The 21135-nt window shown below is 44.7% G+C and overlaps 1 protein-coding gene across 2 annotated transcripts in view; it reads left to right on the plus strand.

The window, feature by feature from the left end:
• The first annotated feature begins 806 nt into the window (after window positions 1-806).
• Window positions 807-21135, plus strand: part of PANK1 (pantothenate kinase 1) — a 44264-nt gene continuing 23935 nt past the window's right edge. Inside the window, exon 1 of one of the 2 annotated variants that reach the window (XM_066600725.1) lies at window positions 807-1126. In XM_066600725.1, the coding sequence (XP_066456822.1) occupies window positions 928-1126 (199 nt within the window). In that variant the 5' untranslated portion in view covers window positions 807-927. Of the gene's footprint in view, window positions 1127-7082; window positions 7281-21135 lie in introns of those variants that run through there. The other variant, XM_066600726.1, reaches the window with a different exon arrangement.

The raw sequence follows: 21135 nt of genomic DNA on the forward strand, positions 1-21135 counted from the left end.
TCCAGGGAGGAGCATCACATCAAATTTGGTGCTTTTCCCTTCCAAAGTTCATTCCTCCGACCTTCTCCTCCGATACACACACTTTGTATATATGTGATCGCACATCCGATAGGTGGGTGGGTACATGTTGGTGGCCACTCCCATTGAGGTCGTTTTACTCCAACCAAACGGTGCGCCCGCAGTGATGCAGGTACACATGTGACATTGACGTCACAAGGGATCCCCAGGGAGGAGTATCGCACCAAATTTGGCGCTTTCTCCTCCCATGACCACTCCCTCGATCCTTCCCCTCATACAAACGGGATTCGCCACAGTACACAACACCTCCCAGGTAACCCTTATATAATTGCAATGTTTAAAGTAATCTGTACACTTGAAAAAGGCCTCCAGGCCGAAACGCGTTGTGTATATCTACTGCATATATGATATATAATAAAAGCTGTGAAAATACCTCCGCTGCTGCTGGCTGTCACCTCCGTGCGATAAGCGAATCCTGGACTGGGAGGCGCCTGGGCTATAGGCGCCTCCATCGAGTAAGTTCAACCCTTTCTTCACTTATATTTACATGCACATATTGGTGTGAGCGCTGAGGAATTTTTCCTTTTTCTCTTGCTACAATGCTGTTGTAGGTAGGGCACGATGTCCTGGAGGGAAGGGGGCGGTAATGAGCTGCTGTCATCTGCAGCCACCGGCACATGCACTGCTGTCACCACCGCGCAGCCTTGTCCCCGGGGCGCGCTCCTGACTACCCCGTCATGGGGGCGGGGCGTGACGTCACCCAGCGCTGCCGTACTGGCGGCTACATTCGGTCATTGGAATCAGGGGACATGACCCCGCATCTGTCACCGGGCACGTCCCCACCTGCGCCCGGGCACTAGCCCCACCGCAGCGGCCGCTGGAGGCGCTCCCCGGCCTCCTCCTGCAGCGATGGGGGATCCTGCGCAGCCCGCAGCGGCCTCGGCTCCCCACATCCAGAACGGATTCTCCGGACCCTTCAGTAACGGGGAGGGCAGCGAGCATGCAGCCGTGCACCAGCGATCGCCCCCGGACCCCCTGCATCAAGGCTCCCCGGCCAAGAAGAGCCGGATCCGGAGGAGGATGGACTCGGGCAGGAGGAGTAGACCCCGTAAGTGGCAGCAGTGGTGGGCTTCTGGGATTGTCACCTAGATGGAACCATTTATTTAACGACAGTTGTTAATTGCTACTAAGATCGGATGCGATTCGTAGGGTATGTTCACACCAAGGATTTTTCCATCCGGGTGCATTCACACGGGCGAGCGAGGTATCGGTTCGAAAAGCACACTCAATTGCGATTCCGAATGTGCGCATGCTGCGTTTTTGCTGAAACATAACGCAACTGCGTACTTGCGATTTTCACGACCATGAAAAAAATGTCGTGTGCTTTCAATAGTTCCCAATAGCAAGAATTGTGTCGGCATGCAAGTGCCATGTGATATATATATATATATATATATATTTTTTTTTTAAGATCCCATAGATAATAATGGGCGCTTTCTCGTAAGGCTGGATTCACATGAGCGTAGGAGAATGAAGAATGAAGCTTTTTTGCGCACCCATCAGCATATTTTGCTGTTCTTTTGTGCCTTGCGCATGGCTCAAAAACACACACCGATTGAAATGGCTAATTAATCTAATGAGTTCCAGATGTGTTCTATTTCCTGCGCAATTACGCAATGTTTCACGCATCTCTTAGCGTATTTTGTGGACATTTGGCAATGCCCATTGAGTTTCATGGGAAATTTTGGTGCCCAAATACTCAGGAAAATAGAGCATGCGGTGCTTTTTTTTTATATGTGACCAAAATGCGCAGTTAAAATTGCGCATGTGAGCGAAGCCAATCCATATCACCATTGGACGCAACTGGTACATGAAGCGTGGCTGTGTTAATACACCCTTACATACCAAAACAAATCGGTCCAAAATCTGACAGAAACAGAACATATTATTTAGAACATAGTATTTTCTTTTTTACGAAGACAAATAGTCTAAGGCCCCCTGCATACGGACGGGTTTGAACTGCGGAATCCATGATCTTCTCCAGCGCGGACAATCCGCTGCATTTTGCACCAATTCAAACCAATGGAGCATCCACATGTCCGCTCACATGAGCGGGCAGCGACTGTGATTTTTCCACTCGCGGTGGAAAAATCGCAGCATGCTCCATTTTCATGTGGGCTAAGCACGGGCAGCTTCCATTGAAGTCAATATAAGCTATCCGACCCGCGGCCCTTCATGGCGAGGAACGTGTAATATTCCACTTGTGGATTTGCTTCGCTACATTGAATTACTTTGTAGGACACGTGGGGAATTTGAGATAACTCTCTCACCATATTTTTTGCTCAATCAGTAGTGTGTAAGTTGTATGAGTCTGCAAGAATGGCACAAAATGTATCAAAATAGGTCAAGGATAAATGTGAGGCAACTCACTGGGGTTGTTGGAAACATTTCTCACCCTTATGCTACTACATGACAACGTTTAACAAAAAATGGCGCACATGTTTGGTGCATTTAACAACTTCTCGCCTTTTTTAGACACAAAGGAAAGCTTGATGCAATTTACACCAGGATTCTGGGGCCCCTTTGTGTGGCTGGGGTAAGGTCGAAGCAGCGAGGAATCCAGTATGAAGAATCGGCGCAGTCACTGACTAAACTGCTTCTCGTACTAATTGGACGTTTCCAGTACATTATCACGCTAAGCAGATTTGTTGCAGAAGTTTCTGCTACTGAAAATCCAATTAAGGTGGTTTAACATCTGCGTTGGAAGCTCCGGTCGGAGGTTCCGTCACAGATCCAGCACCAAATTTCAGAATAAAAAGCGACAGCGCGGGAAATGAATGGGCGATGCGTGCCGAAGATGTGAAAAAAATAGCGCAAGATTCTTGGCTGTGTGAAAGAGGCCTTAGATTTGTAGGGAGTTAAATGGTTCTGCAGCATGTGCTTGGATTTCTGCAAACTCCATTAAAGAGAACCTGTCACCACCTATGGACACCATAAACTAAGTTACGATACTCGTAGGACAGGTCCTTAGGAGTCCGGGGATGTTTTTTTTATACTTACCCAACTCCCTGGTCCTGCACTGTCACCCATGAAAGTCAGCATCTGGACAGCACAACAGTCTCATCTGTGTGCATACATTCCAATACGAGGGGGTGCTGATACGTCTTTGGCTTTACCCAGAAATAAACGAGCTAGGAAGATGAAACTTTAGATTTATTCCACATACTCTCCACTGATGTCAACACACTTCTTACATCGGTATTCCAAGTTCTGTAAGCCTTGCAAAAAGAAGGATTTCAGTTGTGCCTTAAACCAGTCATCCATAGCAGCCATGGAATCAGAAATGGTGTGAAATTTGGTACCCTCGAGGTGTTTCTTCACGTTTGGAAACAGATGATAGTCGGAGGGAGCTAGATCTGGTGAATAAGGTGGGTGGTCAACCAGCTGGAAGCCTAGCTCCACCAGTTTTGCTGTGGTCGCTTGTGCAGTGTGAGCGGAGGCGTTGTCTTGCGGGAACAAGATTCCTTTGGACAGCTTGCCGCACCTTTTGGCCTTCAGAGCTGCCTTCAATTGGTTCAAAGGTTCAATGTAAAACCTTGCATTGATAGTGGAACCATTTTGAAGGTAGTCCACTAGCAGCACACCCTCCTTATCCCAGAACACAGACACCATCACCTTAGTGGCTGATTTTTGCACCCTGAACTTCTTTGGGCGAGGAGAACCACTGTGCCTCCACTCTTTTGACTGCTTCTTGGTTTCAGGGTCATACAAATAAATCCAGGTCTCATCCATAGTGACCAGTCGATCCAGGAAGTTCTTATCAGTCCGGAAACGCTGACAAATGGACCGGGAAGTTTTCACTCGCATGCTTTTCTGATCTGTAGTCAAACATTTGGGGACCCACTTTGCAGATAGCTTCTTCATGTTCAAATGTTCATAGACAATGACACAAACACATTCACCAGAAATCCCCATGAGGTCTGCTATTCCTTTAGCTGAAATTCGCCGATTCTCCAGTATGAGGTTGTGCACAACATCAACGATCTCCGGAACAACAACCTCTCTCGGTCATCCAGGACGTTCCTCATCATTGGTGCTGAAGTGGCCCGTTTTAAATTTGGCAACCCAGTTCTTAACTGTAGAATATGAAGGGCATTGATTCCCCAATGTCTGTAACATATCACCATGAATATCCTTCGCGGACTTTCCTTGCAGAAACAAGACTTTTATCACTCCCTGCTCTCATTTGCTGTGAATATTGCCTTAGACGCCACCTTTTTGTTTTCCCGCGTGCCGAGATCACTGTTGCCATAAGCTACAAACACAACATTTTGAAAACATATATTAGACACATAAGGCTTCCATGTGATGTAACATTCGTTACCATAGAAACAAAAAAAGAACACAAAGCCAAAGACTTGTCAGCAGCCCCTCGTACAATGTACATGCATGCACAGCCTGCAGAGGTGAGTCTGCTACACTGTCCATGCACCGACTTCCACAGGTGACAGCGCAGGAACAGGGAGACAGGTAAGTACAAAAAATACCTCCCCATTTATGGTGCGCATAGATGGTGACAGGTTCCCTTTAAGGTGAATGGGAGAGTAAAAGAAATGTCTGCACTATATCTGCCATGTGTGAACATACCCAAGTGCCAGTTTCAGATGAGCTTATTATAGGTGCAAAAATGGGCCCGTAATATATATTGGTGTGAGCTGGCCTAATCCCATTTACAATGACGAGCTTGATATAACAAGTCGACCGGTGCTCGTTTTCAATATAGTCCGATACAAACTGCATGGGAGACGAATGGTAGTTCATACAACCGTTCTTCCTTCCATGCACTTTCATCGGCGGTCGCACATAATTTTTGCGGTCGCATAAAAGATGCCATCAGCTGGCAAACAAGTGTTTGTTGGCTGTTCGCTGTTCTGTTTACATGGGGCAACAATCGAGTGGGTCTCTGCTGATTGCTGGGTGTCACCAGGATATCCCAGGCTTGTAAAAAGTTACCCGAAGTTAGCAGAGTCAGAACAACCACTTCCAGCCAGGTTCTGACAAGTGGTCACATGGTATTGAGGCCCATCCATTGTCGGTGATGTCATCGCTGAAGATCCCACTTTCTGCTCATTTTAATAATTAGGCCAACCTCCTTCTATCACAGCTGATGCAGCAATCGGAGGAGCTGGCTTAGTTATTATCATGAGTCGATGGTCAGACCCTCAGCAATGACATGACCAACAACGGAGGGGCCAACAATATTACATGACCGCTCGTGAGAGTTCAGCCAAAAGTGGCAGTTCCAACTCCACTACTCCAGTTGAGTTTTTACAATCTGTGGATAGCCCTTTTAGCAAATCCAAGTGGCAGCTAGCAACCAACAAAGTCCTACATGCAATTGTGACAGAGGTCTGGAGCATGTATGGGCACACTAAGGATATGTGCATAGGATACTTTCACGCAGGCCAACTATTGGTCGTAAAATCAGTCAAATGTGTGTTTGACCGACAGTGGCCCCATGATAGGGGACTGAGCAAGAAATTAGTCGCTTCATTTCAGCTCCCTAGAAGCAAGGGACTAGTGAGTGACTTCTCACTTGGTATAAACAGGTAGTCATTCATCTTTGAGCGACTGCCTGTTCACAGTGAATAGAGGCTGGTGGCCAGTAGAGATCTCTGGCTTGCTTCTCCTCCATTCCGTGATAGACTATTGCTGCTGTTTGAAAGCACAACAGCAATAGTCTTTGAAATGACTGTCGGGGGCTTAAAGCGACCCTCCAGGCTTGAAGAAACAAAGATGGCTGCCCTGCTTCTCTGACTACTTGATGCACATTGTGCATTAGTATGCATCAGTAGTCGTAAAACACTCTGACTGTCCAGTGCTGCTTCTGTGGGCAGCACTAGCCAGTCCAAGCAGGTGTATAGCGTCTTACATTAAAGATGCATACTAGTACACAGTGTGCCCCAAGTATCAAAGAAACAGTGCAGCCATCTTTGTTTCTCCAGGCCCATAGGGTTGCTCTAAGCGGTGCAGTCACCTTTGTTTCCCAAGGCCCGGGGGGTTGCTCTAACGGTGTAGTCACCTTTGTTTCACCAGGCTCGGAGGGTTACTCTAAGTGCCCGACAATCATTTCATCTAAGAAAATCTACAGCATCCCTATTTTCCACTGCACATTTCTTCCGCTGTGTGTGAATGGGGTTTGTGATAACCTCATTCACTTTACATAGTACAGTACTTTGTTGCAGAATTTTGGTGCACCTTCCACAGCCAGGGGGGTAGGGTTGTGCAGAAAACGCAAGGACATGCATGAAACACTGCGTAATACCACTGGATAAAGAACACACCTGGAAGACAAATTAGCCACTTCAATTGCTGCATCTTTGCTTGCCATGCACAAATGAAAATATCTTGCTGGTGCAAAAAGTACAATAAGCTATGCCGATGCTCATGCAAAAAAAAGTATTGTTTGTTCCAAAAAAAGGCTATGCTTGCGCAAATACTCATACACCCCCATGAAGGATGCTTTAGGGCTTTTACCCACTAAGGTTTTTTTTGTTTTTTTAATGCTGCGATATCGCTGCATTTTTTTTAATGGGACTTTCTAATGTTAAATTCGCATCGCACAAAAATTGAAAGTTTGTGCCGTTGCGATTTTTGTGCGATGCAATTTTTTTGTACGCAGCGGTATTGCAGCGTTAAAAAAAACACTAGTGGGTACAAAGCCCTTAAAGTGTGGTAAAAAGTGCTGACATGTTCCCTTTAAACTGATCATATCGATTATTATGACACCAGCGATTATCGGTTGGAAGGCTCAGTGTGGCTAGGTGCTGGCTATTCTACTCCGATGAGCTCAGGCTTCCTGTGGGTACGATTCCCTGGCAGCCCTCCCTGGGCAGCTGGCACCGCAGCACAAGCAGGGGATGGACTGCTGCTTCAAATCAATGCCGAGTTTAAATGCCTACTGAGCTCAGCCAATCAGGAAGCAGGCGCACAGACACACCCACTGACACCACGGGGGGGCCGGTCTCTGATCAGCCAATGAGGAGGCGGGGAGCGCTGCTATTGTGGCTGCTCTGTAAATCCCGGAGTAGGACGGCACGAGACAGACATGTCGTAATTTATGTGCAGCGGAGAAATATGTGACCTTGTTCTTAGTACATCCAGACGAGACTGTGCTGGGATGCCGAGCTGTGCGGACAGGACGGCTGCTCACTGACGCTACAGCTACCGCACAATGAGGCTTATTGATGGAAAGAAGCATTGTAAGTACGAGGACGGACGATCGCCTAATGCCCTGCTCCGATGTGTCTGTACTATCGGATGCTATACCTGATGCACCGACTCTGGAAAAGTCACAGAATGCTATGCAAGTGTGACAACATGGATGAGAGGTGTTCAAAAGTACAGTGCAAGAGGCTGCCTTGCTGTGTATTAGGTGTCATGCATGCTTCTGCATCGCTATTAATACTGGAACACTGGTAGTGATGTGAGATACTATGTGACTATGTGACAATTTATTCTGCCTTTGATTTTCTGTATAGAATTTCCAAAAGTTAGTCTGCTTTGACTCCTGCATTAGGACTGGATTCAGGGTTTCAGTCCTTTGCTCCACTGAAATAAAATGACCCCCCCCCCATTGATTTAAATGGGGTTTAAAACAACATAAAACAGAAATACTTAAGTTTCTAGACAGTTAGGTTTCTGTTTTGTTTATTTTTTTACGGAAAAAATAGCGCAGTTTTCAGCATTATTTTTTTTTGCACACATATTGTCGTATTATACTGCACTTTTTTTGCCTTTACTGCATATTTATTTGCGCGCAGCAAGCAAAGCACCAATTGCAATGACTAGTTAGTTCCAGATGCGTTCTTCTTCCAGCGGAATGACTCAGTATTTCACGCATCTCCTTGCGTATTGCACATGCATTTGTGCACCCCATCATTGACTTTTATTGGGACCTTTGGTGTACAAATGCGCAGAAAGATAGATCTTTTTTTGCCAAAAATGCGCATGTAAAATACACACATGTTGAAATCAATGGGTTTTATTCATTGCATATTGTGCACGCAAATTTGGCGCATGTTTATATGTGCGTGTGAAGCCAGCTTAAGGGCTTATTCACATGGGCGTAAACACATTTCAGTTGCATTCTCTTTAATAGCCTATTGTGGTGCGTAATGTGCATGCTGCACATTACGCACCACAGTCAGCATAAAAACTTTCAGTCAGCATAAAAACTACCGCAGGATCGCTGGCTTCTCGTTCCGTGTAAATGCTCCCCGCTCAGCGCTTCATATGAAGTTTTGAGCAAGAAGCCCACAATCCAGCGTCGAAGTCTGTCTGTTTAAAACGCTCTGTACGAGCGCTAATGACCTTAGCGATGATGTCAGTGCTCCTGCAGTCATTTAGCCGGATGTTGTCTAGTGTAAAAGGGCCATTAAGCACAACTCTGGCATGGAGTTCAGGAATTGCCTTTTGTGTCATTTTCTAATCCTCTCCTTAGCCAAGTCTAAAGATCAGGAAAGTTGTCAAATATTTAGCACCTTGCCAGCAGACATATTCCTGTGGCCCATTTGCAAACTGTAGAGCACCAAAATTGGTGACCTGTGGACTGTGTTGATAGGATCCTGTAATTTTCTTATCTAGTGTTCAGATCTGTATTGCTTGCAGCTCATGTGATAATGTATTGGATAACTGAAAAGAATGCAGTTGGCTAATATTTCAGTGCAGGTAACTAGTTATACACCGCAATATCTTCAGAACTGTCCAACAGATAATGAGCAGCACAAGTAGTTGCTTATTAACAATAAGTGGCATGCTGGATCATGGAATGTGAGGCGGACTACTAATGAAGCAAGTTTTTCTGGTTTGGTGGGATATTAACATCATGTTGTCTGTCATGTTGAGTTGTTTAGTGTTTTCAGAACAATCAAAAGTACTAGAATTACTTTCAGAGTTTATGGCATGGCTGCAGTGTAACAAAAAGCTAAGCAACTCGCCCCATATGTACATATGTATGAGGACAATAGGCTGTGTTGTGTGAGATGGTCCGGTCACTTTCAGCTAAAGTTTTTGTTGTCTCGCTCCTATATAGTCAATAAAGGGCTCTAGAAAAATTCAGAAAATTCACTTAAATCAACTATCATTGTGTTTCCTCATTTCCGCAGTGGTGTCATTGTAAAGGAAAGCAAACATTTGATGTTCTTTCAACAGGAAGGGAAAGATATTGTTTCTCCGTAAGGAGAGCACCTAGAAGGTATGAGGAGACTTATAAGACCATCCATGCCCCTCTGGGAAATATGCAAATAGAAAGATGGAACAATACCTCTGCAGCACCACCTATTGGAAGGCAGCATTCCTGCAAGTCAATGTCAGACTTTTTAAACACGTTTTATATCAATGACTGGGAATTGTAAGGCGAATGAAATTCCCAGTCATTGTTATAAAGCTTGTTTAAAAAGTCTGACATTGACTTGCAGGAATGCTGCCTTCCAATAGGTGGTGCTGCAGAGGTACTGTTCCATCTTACCAGTGGTTCTTTCGGTACTGGTGTACCTTGAAGCCACCGGAAGCTAGGAGTTTGACAGGAGGAACGCCCCTGTTACACCCCTAGCTCCCGATTGGCGAAAGACGGCAAAGTCCTAAAAGGCACTGGAATGGATTACTGGCAGAAGCGCCATGAAATGTGAGTGATGCTCCAGCCCTGTAACCCACCTCATGACAGTCCCGTTCTTTCAACAGATTTCGGCTGATCACTGACACCCCTTTAAGTGAAGCTACACTAATATATTTTTAAGGAATTGTATAAACAGCTACTTCCTAATATATTCTCAGTAGTGGAACTGAGTATAAGGGCTCATGCCCACAAACTTATCTGTAGAATGCTACGGGTCTCCCAGTAGCGTTTTACCATGTTTGTAAATGACGGATCTGCTGGGTTTATAAACATCATATGGCTGCAGGTATACTGCACATGCCCGCATATCACACGGACAATACAATGTATTGTATATGGACAGCGGTTCATATGCAGTCTATACAAATGTATAGGGCTCACTCCATTCACCGAGTATCACGCGCCTATTTCAGTAAGGCCAGATTCACACGCGCTCGGCAGTCGCGGAGTAAAATTGCAGGTTCATAGGTCTGATTTAACGAGCCTGAGCAGATATATTTCTATATACAGTATAACCAGTACAGTGTACAATATACAGTCTTCAGGTTAATTGGCTGACACATGAGGAGAATGTTCTGGCAGTTTGCTTAAGGCAATGCAAAGTGACGTCAGTCAGCTCATAACATGTGCTACATAGTAATTATGACTTTATAGGAGTGTGACACATGAATAGGAAACACATGTAACATCCACTTCGTTAGTTACTTCTTCTAGTTCTATAGCACTAACACATTCTGCTGATTGCATCCAGACACATGCATGGTCCCCAGTGGGGCTCACGATCCTGGCTGCGGATGTTACATAGCGTACAGCAGACCCCAATGGGCTCAGCCCAGCGGCCCCAAAACAAGAATCGGACAGATTCAATTTTTTCCCTGTCCGATAGTTTGTTTCCTCAAAGATATGGCTACCACTTATCTCTCTACTTCCGTAGAAATAGCAGCCCTATTAGGCCGAGCCACAAAGGTATGACTGGTCGCTTTTTACACGTAACGACTGGAAAAGAACTGATTGGAACGACGAGCGATAAGAAGACAAATTGTTTGTCGTTCAGTTGCTGGCCTTGTGTACATTGCACGATTATCATTCCGTTTTGCACGATCCAATGATTTTTTGAATGTTAATCCTTGTGTGTAAAAGGGAGACTAAGAACGCTTTCACACGGCCAAGAAAATCGCGCAACATTTGTGCGTTGCGAGACACACAAGTCTTGCACAAAAATGAACCCCCCCTTTTTTTAAAAAATGGAGTCATATACATGAGAGGCAATTCATCTTCCTCGGAACGCATCACCCATTGTTTTTCAGTGGTACAGGGAAACTCATCGCATGGCGTGTGATGTCCACCTGAGGGCCAATGTGAGGTTTTCCATTGAAAACACAAGGATCGCTACGTTACCTGAAGTGATGAGGAGGCATTCGCTAATACTGGTAGGGAATGACGGTACTGTTGATTATGTCGCCAGCAGAAGTTCGGGGTGGTGACATAATACAGTAATATTCAGAATTAATACCCCAGCTTCTGATTGGCTGGAGGCATGTTCAATCCCCTAAGTGTCGTCCTGAGGACAGCGACACAGGAAGAAACAGTCAGCGGGGCACCCACCTGTCAGCGGCACAGACCCGGCAGTCAGGACCGAGCACAGACTCACCGGCCGGGACAGAGCGGAGAGACGGCGGGCGGCACGCAGATAAGAGCTGACACACCGGGGTGCCAAAAAGTAGGCGGACGGAGCAGTGAGGGAGCGGAGCCACACCATACCAGCAAGGGGGATTCCTGCAGCGCCATGTTGATCACACTTGAGATGGAACGGGGGACGACTGTTTAGGTGAAACTGATTGCAACAACGTGTGTAGTGATTTTTGCCTGTGCTGCAGGGTTAGGGTGAGGGTTACTTTTCATGTTAGGCTTACATTATTAGCTCTAAATACTGCCATGTTACAGCTGTAACATTGAAGCATTTACAGCTAATAATCAAAGCCTAACGCAAAAAGTATCCCTAAGCCTAACCCTACAGCACAGGCAAAAATCACTACACACGCTGCTAGGACCTTCAAGATGCTAGCCAATCGGGAGCTAGGGGTGTGACAGGGGCATTCCTCCATCCAAGCCCTGTTAAACCCTTAGCTTCCGGTGGCGTCAAGGTATAATAGTACCAGGAATGAACATGGTTAATCTGCTGACAAGCTGCTGTTCCTCTTCTCTGCTGTCAGCACAGCGCCAATCTAGTTGGACAGCTGGTTGCTAGGGATATGCTGTCTAGCAACTATAGTCTCCTAAATTAAGTTGTCTGGCAGCATATTCCTATTATAGGAGTATTCCAGTGATATTAAGTTATCCATTATCCATAGGATAGGCAAAGCTATCTGGTGGGGATCCGACTGTTGGGGCTCCCATTGATTGTCAGATTGGTGGTCCTGTATCTCCTGAGTGTTTGGCAAAACGAACGAAGCGGCAACGGAGATGCTTGGCCAACGCCTCATTCATTCCAATGATGGCATTGGAGATGGCCAAGTGCTTTTGAACTGTTTTCAGTGCTTCTCTTGTAATGAAGGGAGCGTTGGCCAAGCATGGGTGGCCAGTCTCTAAGGAAATACAGGACCCCTGTTCTTACAATCTATGGGGGCTCCAGCAGTCGGACCCCCACCATCAGTAGTTATGCCCTATCCTGTGGATAGAGGATAACTTATTCTCATTAGAATACCTCTTCAGAGGGATATTGCTCCCATCCTACATACATATGGGATATCTACAGGATATGCTAGAAATGTCTTTGTTGGAGGTCCTACCTCTTGGACTCTTACCTTTTGGTAGAATGGGGTCATCAGTTTTCCATTTCGAAGTGATATTCGGCTCTTTCTGTAACTCCTATAGATTTCAGTTAAACGTGCGGCACACAACCACCTCTCTCCATTGACTTCAACAGTGCAAACATATCTGCAGATATGCTATAAGTCCTTGAGATGGGACTAGCCATCTACCATGGATTACTTTAGTTGTTAACCAACTGGGATTTAACTAGAGGGCTAATAAAAAAGTTGGTATTTATCTTTTGTTACAGAAATAACTATTTACAGGCTTTTTATTGCTTCTTCTTCTTGTGTTAAACAGAAGAATGTGGCCATTTACCGCGGGAGTTTATTAGGTCTCTGTTCACTTCATAAAATAAGTCCCTTCCCTTTGTCAACGTCCTCCAGAACAGCAGATATTTACTAAGTTCAAAGCTGAATACGTTGGTTGTCCTGTAAACCGTCATGTGCTTTCATTAATCCAAAATTGAGTATAAAGTCAACCAATAAAGTTTTTCTATAGCGAACTCTAGGAAGAGGATAAAAGTTTACAGATTCAAAAAGTAGTATTTACAGTAACACACAATAAAGGTCTACTTGTCAAATGTGTGTTAGTGGAGTTGTCTAAAGTAGAAATCGGAAGCCTATAGAGACCCATGTACTTCTATGGCTGTGTACAATAGTACTAGTGCCGTGTGCGTGTGTTATAGGAAAGTTGCCCCCATGAAAAACCCTACTGTAGTAAAGACAATCCATGCATTAGTAAAGCAGTATAACAAAAAGGAAGTTCTTGACTTTCTTCAAGAGTACGGAGTAAAGGCTTGGGCAGTGCAGACTCGGCTTCTAAGGGTCCTTTTAGAAGAGCCAATTTCTCATTTGAACGAGGGAATGATGTTAGAGTTCGCTCCTGGGCAGCCTGGTTATACAGGCAGATACATCGTTGGTTCGTTCGCACGGGAAACCATTCAGTCGTTCACGTTTGCTGTATTAGTGATTGAGAACGACTGAGCGATCGATATTTAAACCGAACGATTAGTGAACGAGCCGACGATGATTTTTATACCCGTGTAAAAAGAACGAAAAGCTCATTAAATCCCCGGCTGCGTTTACACGGAACGGTATTTATTGTTTTCGCTCAATTGAACGTTTCCTTGAACGATAATCGTTCCAAGTAAAATGGCCCTAACAAGGTTCGGGATAGTGCCAGGCGTTTGTTATTAACTGGTCACTAGTATGAAGATCACCCAAGGACAGATGTCACTTGCAATTTCCAGGAAATAGAAACTCAAAAACAAAACCATGACAGTTAATATGTAACATTTTAGATTTTTTTTTACATTTTTTTAATCCTTCAGTGTGCTTTTTTTTTTTGTAGAATCAAATGAGTTAATTTAATTTGCAATACAGGCTTGACCAGTAATGGCAAACCCTCTAGAGGTCCAGTGCCCAAGCTGCAACCCAAAACCCACTTATTTATCGCAAAGTACCAACAAGTCAGGGGGCGGGGCTTATTATGACGTATGATTTTACCTTCGCCGTTATCAAAAAGACAGGGCCATTTCAAAATAGACAGGGAGGAACGCCCTGTGTTTTTTTTTCTAGCTGGAGCCCTGGAGTACCATTGGTGCAGATCTTGCCTGGAAATCAGCCATGTATCCACAGCTGATTTCATACTATACAGTGCTCCCCCTCACCTCCTCCAAAGGCTTCCTGCTGTCAGTGCTTTCTGGCTTCTGGTTCCCAGCGGCCTGTAGTGGCCTCACCTGACCAGCCTCAACTGACCAGCAGCGCGATACCTGACCAGGCCGCTGGGAACCGGACACCGGGGTTCGCTGACGGCGGGAAGCATTGAGAGGAGCTGAGGGGGAACAACACATAGTATGAAATCAGCTGCGGATACACGGCTGATTTCCAGTCAGAATCCAGGGGTGTGGATTTTGACAGTTTTTTGGAAGCAGAAATGCTGTGTCATTTGCCACGGAAATTTCCGTTGCGGACATTCCACAGCATTTCCACCATGTGTAAACATACCTTAAGTCACCTTGAGGTATGCTACTATGTGCAGAGTGGCCCCAGTAATAATAGTGTCCCCCCACAGTGGCCCCAGTAGTAATAGTGTCCCCCCACAGTGGCGTCAGTAGTAATAGGGTCCCTTATATCAGCTCCAGTACTAATAGTGACCCCCACAGAGATCTCAGTAGTAAGTGTTCCCTATTTTGGCTCCTGTAATAATATTAACTCCACAGTGGCCCTAATAGTAAAAGTGCCCCCCTGAGACCGATATACTTACCTCCTCCTTGCCGTCGAAGCATTGCTGCTTTTCTTCTTGGCCATGCTGCGGGTGGAAATGTGTGCACCTGGACTCCTCCTCCCTTCTCCTCTTCTCCTGCCCAACCAAGGAGGAGAAGTCAGGGGAGGAAGATCCTAGGTGCTTACACTGCAGTACCCTGGCCGGAAATCACTATAGTGGTGAGTAGCCATCGGCACGTATGCCAACAGAGAGGACTCTGAGTGCCCCCTCTGGCACGTATCCCATAGATTCGCCACCATGGGGCTAGACTATAAACACAGCAATTTGATTGTTACCATAGGCAATTCCTTTAATGTATAAGGCTGAATATGTTCCTAATATGCATCCTAAAAGTCCTGATTTTCCAGAGACCGTGTCTATTATTGTTTCTGTTAAGGGCCCAAATGCACAGCATGCATCTTTAAGCCTCCATCGGGAATGCTTCCAAGAAAGTATGTCCATTCAGAGGCTGACAGAATTTGCCATCATTTTAATTTTCTGTCGGATCTAGGAAAAACTTTTTTTTAAAAGAAATAAGTACAGTTACAGTAGAGGGGATGCACCTCTATGGCTCCATGCAAGAAGATGTGCAGGAGCCTTAACACCGTAGAACCATAGTTTTGTTGTAGACAGAGGTACAACTAAAAGAGCTCAATATTGTGCCTCTGTCTACAACAAAACTGAGGTGCATCCCCCCTACTGTAACTGTACTTATTTGTTTATTCTCCATATCTCCACTTTCTACCCCTGTAATACTGGTGTTCCACAGTAACACAGCATTGCCAACATGGTTAGCTTTTTTGGAAAGGTTGCAATGTTGCTTTCTACTTTGCTTCCCATGATGAAGTTTTGAAGTTGTGAACCGGTTATGGTAGTCCCATAATTTTAATGCGACGATGCCTTGTGACCGTGGAGCCCAACGTTGGGGAAATGGTTCATAGAACTTTAGTTAGGGTCACACCTGAATATTTAGGCTTTGAGTAGAGGCCAGAAATAAAACCACTGATTCGGATATAAGCTGGGTGGTGTGCAGTGCAATGTATCGTCAATAAGTAGAAATGACATGGCTGCTTGTGTTCTCTTGGTACATTGTCATTAGGCTCAGTGAGTGCTGACAGTACACAATGTGAACAGTCGTCAGTGATGTCATTTGTGTACACTGATGACATCCTAATTATGCACATGTTTTTCCAGCCCGGCATCAGATCACCGTCACGGTATCTTTTACATGACCTGCCAACAACTCAACATGATCCCAGCAGTTCACTAGAAGTACTTTTAATTAGCAGTGCTATATGTGTTATGCCCATTCAATATAGATATGACCCACAAGGTTATGGCACGTATTGTGGTCATCAGATCTGCTCTGTGTTTCCAATGAAGATTTTTCAATCCTTCATCGTGCGCACCTCCTGTTGATTTCAATGAGAGTGCAGTTACAAGTGACTGCCACTATACTGAGGCTGGAGCAGCAGCTTACGCTCCCACCTCTGTGTTTTGCGGTGCTAACAATGGGCACAGAATTAGCTCATCGGACAGCATCCTGAGCAACGGACCTCAGCCCATCCACTATTGATGACCATTCCTAAAGATAGGTCATCAATTGTATTCTCCTGGAAAACCCCATTAAATACAATATTTTAGAACTATGACTTATGGGAATACTATTAAGATCTATGGACTTCATAAAAGGTTATCACTTGGGATGGACATGGAGCAAGCATTGACATAAGGCAGATTTGTTGCAGAAAATTCATTGATTGAAAATCCACCCCATACATCTGACGGGTTCTTTCTGCAGCATGTACATGTAAGTTTTACAAGCACCATTCATATCTATAGATCAGATGTAATTTCTAGAAATTTGCGAATATGCCCTAAAGATATGCGCAGACGAAGTGCAGCTATGCTGCAAATTTGCTTCATATTTTCATAATGCTAATCTATATCAGTTCCTCTTAATTAGTATTATTGGAGGTGTAAAACGCTTCCAAAGTACATGTAAAAACATGAACACAACTAGAATGCATTTTCACTGCATGAGAAACTTTTCAAATTCTTCTAAACTAGTTTAAAAAGTGCACCAAGCAAATGTAAAAAAGCCACAAAATAGCCTAAAACACACCATTAAAAGTATAGATATTGTGAAGCAGCTCTTGTAAAAGATTTGATTTATGTTGCTTTGGCTTTTTGTGCTTCTAGTAGTTGTGTAGACCTTTCCCCCAGATAGCTGTCAGCCAGAGCCGAGATCAGATTTCACCCTTCTAGTTGCCACCTGCTTGCTTGGCCACGTGATTGATGATCAACTGGAAGGAAATTAGGTGCGTAGAAGAACATTCACTTGATGCTTTGGGGCTTTACTTTACTTTCAACATTGGTAGTTGGGGGACGGAGCATGTAATAAAATAAAAAACATACACATTCTCCTTCTGCTGCGTGCTGCTCCCCCGCCGCCACTCACTGCAGCCCGATCCTCATTGGCTGCAGTGGTGTCATCAGTGACGTCCCGTAAACCTGCCTTGCTGCTTCTATGTTTGACAGGTTTATGGGACGTCACCTTGCTAGGTGATGTCACCTGTCAGATGCCACTGCAGCAGATGGCCGGAACGGCAATTCAGTGCCACTATGAACATATTACTTTTATATAGCTTTTGGCATGGGGAGACCAAACTTATATAAAGGTAATAATAACTTGGAAAACGCCTTTAAAGGAGTTGTCCACTTTAGATAATTCCTATGTGTTAGGAAAGTCCCTTGACCATTAGTTATCCCTCTGTTGGCAGAATCAACGATCACTTATAAACTGTGGGCTAATCTGGTTTTAGTTCTCAGTTTTCGTGCAGCGCCATCACAGGAGAAATGGAGCATTGCACTGTGCCCATTCAAATCAATGTGTTGTTTATGTGACCCAGGACAGGACAGGTCCTCCAGAGGGAGAGACACTCTTTGTAACCTCTTTACTCTGGCCTTGAGATGAGGGCCCTCCTTTATTAACTCAAAATTCCCTAATGGGGTTCTGTATGAACAGAATTTCGAATCCCACATTTAGTTTTGATACTTCTTATACCAAAGCTAGGTGATAATCATAAAATAAGAAGTACAAGGGTATAGAAATATAAGGGTGTATTCATAAAGTATGGTCACATATTTTTTTGCATGGGGTTTGCAAAAATTGGGACAAAAAAGTGATATTTCGGCGTTGTGTGAAATCTTTCCTCTATAATTTTCTTTCCTTTCATATTCCCTCCAAACTTTGGCTCAAAAACTATCGAAAAAATTCCCATAAAGCTGGCAGTGTTTCTTCATGATATTTTTGTTGACATTTTTCATAGCATATTTTTTGGGGCCAAAAATACTGCAGACAGATGTTACCTTAAAGGGTTTTTTGGGGAAAATACAATCGATGACGATCCTCAGGATAGATAATCAATGGTTGATTGGCTGGGGTCTGTTGCTCAAGTCCCCGACCAATCAGCTGATTGTGCACCTGATGAAAGCGCCTCAATTACACAGGGGCCGGAGAAGAAGCAGTGGATGTCTCTGCTCCGATCCCTGTGTAGTGGCTGGCGCCTGTAACTGCAAGCGCAGCTCCCATTGAAGTTAACGGAAGGTGTGCCTGCAGTTACAAGTGTCAGTCACTCACAAGGGTCAGAGCAGAGACTTCCGACCCCTGTGTAATTTTGTGTGAAGAGGCCCTGATACTTCCAACATTTGTAATTTGTCCCAACCTTCTAAAGATATTATAGCAGTTTCGGGCACATGGCTGGTGCGTCAGTTGTAATGGCCGCATGTACGGAGAGTAGTCAAGGATGAGCCAGAAATGAGCAACAGGAGGTCTCGGTTTGCAGTACAAATGGAGGCGGGTAGCATAGTCAGAGAGGAAGCCAGAAGTCGGTTTCATGAGGTCTTGCAAAAATAGCAGAGGAGTAGGCAACGTGGAGCTTGATCAAACAGTGCGGTGAAGCAGATTAATCACGCGCTGGTACAGTGCGGTACATTAATCACGCGCTGGTACAGAGCCTACTTGGGGTCAGGACCAGAGGGCAGGAACTAAATAACCGGGATCATGGAACAAGGCTGATAGTAATGCAAGGTAATTGTCCATAGACTGGATCGCTCAGTAGTGAGAGCCACCGACTGGAGAGCAGGAGATCCCCGGATCAATTCAAATATGCCTGTGTGAATACAGCCTAGGGCCACCTTCACACAGACATATTGACGCGCACAATACTCAGACAATAGAATGTGGGTTCATTCACATTTCTATATTTTGTTTACTCATTACAGTCACACAAACAAAAAAAAGATGATCTATTGTTCTGCATATTTGCGCACTAAAGGTCCCCATTGAAGTCAACTGGGGGGTGCAAATGTGTATACAATATTGAAGAAGATGCGTGAAACACTGCGTAATTCTGCTGGAAGAAGAACACATCTGGAACTGCGTTTTTACTTGCTATGTACAAAAGCGACAGTAAAATATGCTGATGCGTGCATTGTTATGCAAAGAATGCTGCGCTCATGCGCGCACAAATACACATACGCTCGTATTAAGCCAGCCTTATACATATTAAGCCAGCCTTAGGGTGCCTTCACACTGGCGATCGCGATATCGCTGCATTTTATTAACGCAATTGTCAATAGGACTTTCTAATGTTAAAAACGTATCACACAAAAATCACAGGTTTGTGCTTTGTGACTTTTGTGCGATGCGTTTATAACATTAGAAAGTCCTATTGACAATTGCGTTAAAAAAAACGCAGTGATATCGCGATCGCAAGTGTGAAGGCGCCCTGAAACATAGTCTTGTGATTTAGTAGAAGATTGGACTTCCGGCTGTTTTTCATTAGTACCGCTTATCTATCCAGCCTGTCCCAACCTTTATGAGATGTCTTGCTGCCATCAATTTCTAAATAAGTTAACTTTTTTAATAAAATGCAAAAATCTTCCAAATCGTCGCATTCTTTTTTTTCTTTACATTTATTTACATTTTACACAGCGTCCCAACTTTTTTGGAATTGAGGTTGTACATGAAAGGGCATTAAACCGAATATTAGAAGACTGCATAGAACAATACATTTCCCGATGATTTTTAGATATATGGTTAATAGTCTTTAGCTATAATCTACGAGCCGATCCAAATAAAGCTGCACCGTGCTGATGACTTGGCCAGGACTTCACTGGTACTTGGAGAACAGTTAGCGGTTACATGTGGTGATTATACCGTCACCGCTATATTTAGAGCCACATCAAAACATTTCGCTGTTTTGTCTCAGTTGCCAAGTTAGCAGGGCATTCAGATGCAGGGTGGGCTTGTCCAACATTTCTTTGCCCTGGTTGGCAGTTGCAGGAGCCGTAATAAAAGATCCTATTCTCGCCTTTCCCAACACAGAAAGCTTTTCTCATGTTGCCAGTTTTGTACAGCTGCCAATGGGAGAATAAAATCCTCTCCAGTACATTAATGCCTCTGTGACTCGGATTACTGAGTATATTGCACCTCTTGTTCTGTTATGAGGCAATAGAATATGTAGCAAATATGGGAATTGTGTACTGTAAATGGAGGGCGAAGAGATGTCTGTTTAGGTGTCGGCAAATAAAAGTTAGTCATTGTTTTCAAAAGTTACATAACTTTCTAAGGGTACAACTGTAATAGTCCACAAATAGTGGACAAATAATTGAGGCTCAGTACAGCTTTTTAGCGGGCGTTATAAACGTCCGCTAAACGCTGTAAAAAAAAAAAAAAGCCTGTGCGAGAGTGAAATAATAATGGTGATACCTTCAATGGCTAAAAAATGTGCTATACACTCCCTAGTACACACGTCAAACACAACGCCTGCGGCCCAAATCCGGCCTGTCACCTCATTTCATGTGGCCCGTCAGCAGTACATCAAGCCTAACAGGAATTCTACCTGCCTCGCCTGCAGCTCCGATGAGCGCAGATGCCGAGGGAAGAGGTCAAGGACTCTGCACTGCCGCCGCTAGACCGGAACAACAAGCTGGGCGAGTGGAAAGGCTGCAGGAACACTGCCCGGCCGGAGGCCAACAGGAAGGGGGGGGGGTTGCCATTACTACTGGGGTCACTATGGGGGCCATTATCACTACTAGAGCCACTATGGGGGCACTTTTACTACTGCGGCCACTATGGGGGGTTTTATTACTACTACAGCCGCTATGGGGGTCATTATTTTTACTAGGGCCAGAAGGCGGTTGCTATTACTATGGGGATCACTATTACTACTACAACCACTATGGGGGTCATTATTTCTACTGGGGCCAGTAGGGGGTTGCTATTACTACTGGGGCCACTAAGAGGTTACTATTATTATTGGGGCCACTATAGGGATCACTGCTACTACTGCGGC

Source organism: Eleutherodactylus coqui, chromosome 4 (genome assembly GCF_035609145.1).
Source record: "Eleutherodactylus coqui strain aEleCoq1 chromosome 4, aEleCoq1.hap1, whole genome shotgun sequence".
NCBI classification, from domain to species: Eukaryota; Metazoa; Chordata; class Amphibia; order Anura; family Eleutherodactylidae; genus Eleutherodactylus; species Eleutherodactylus coqui.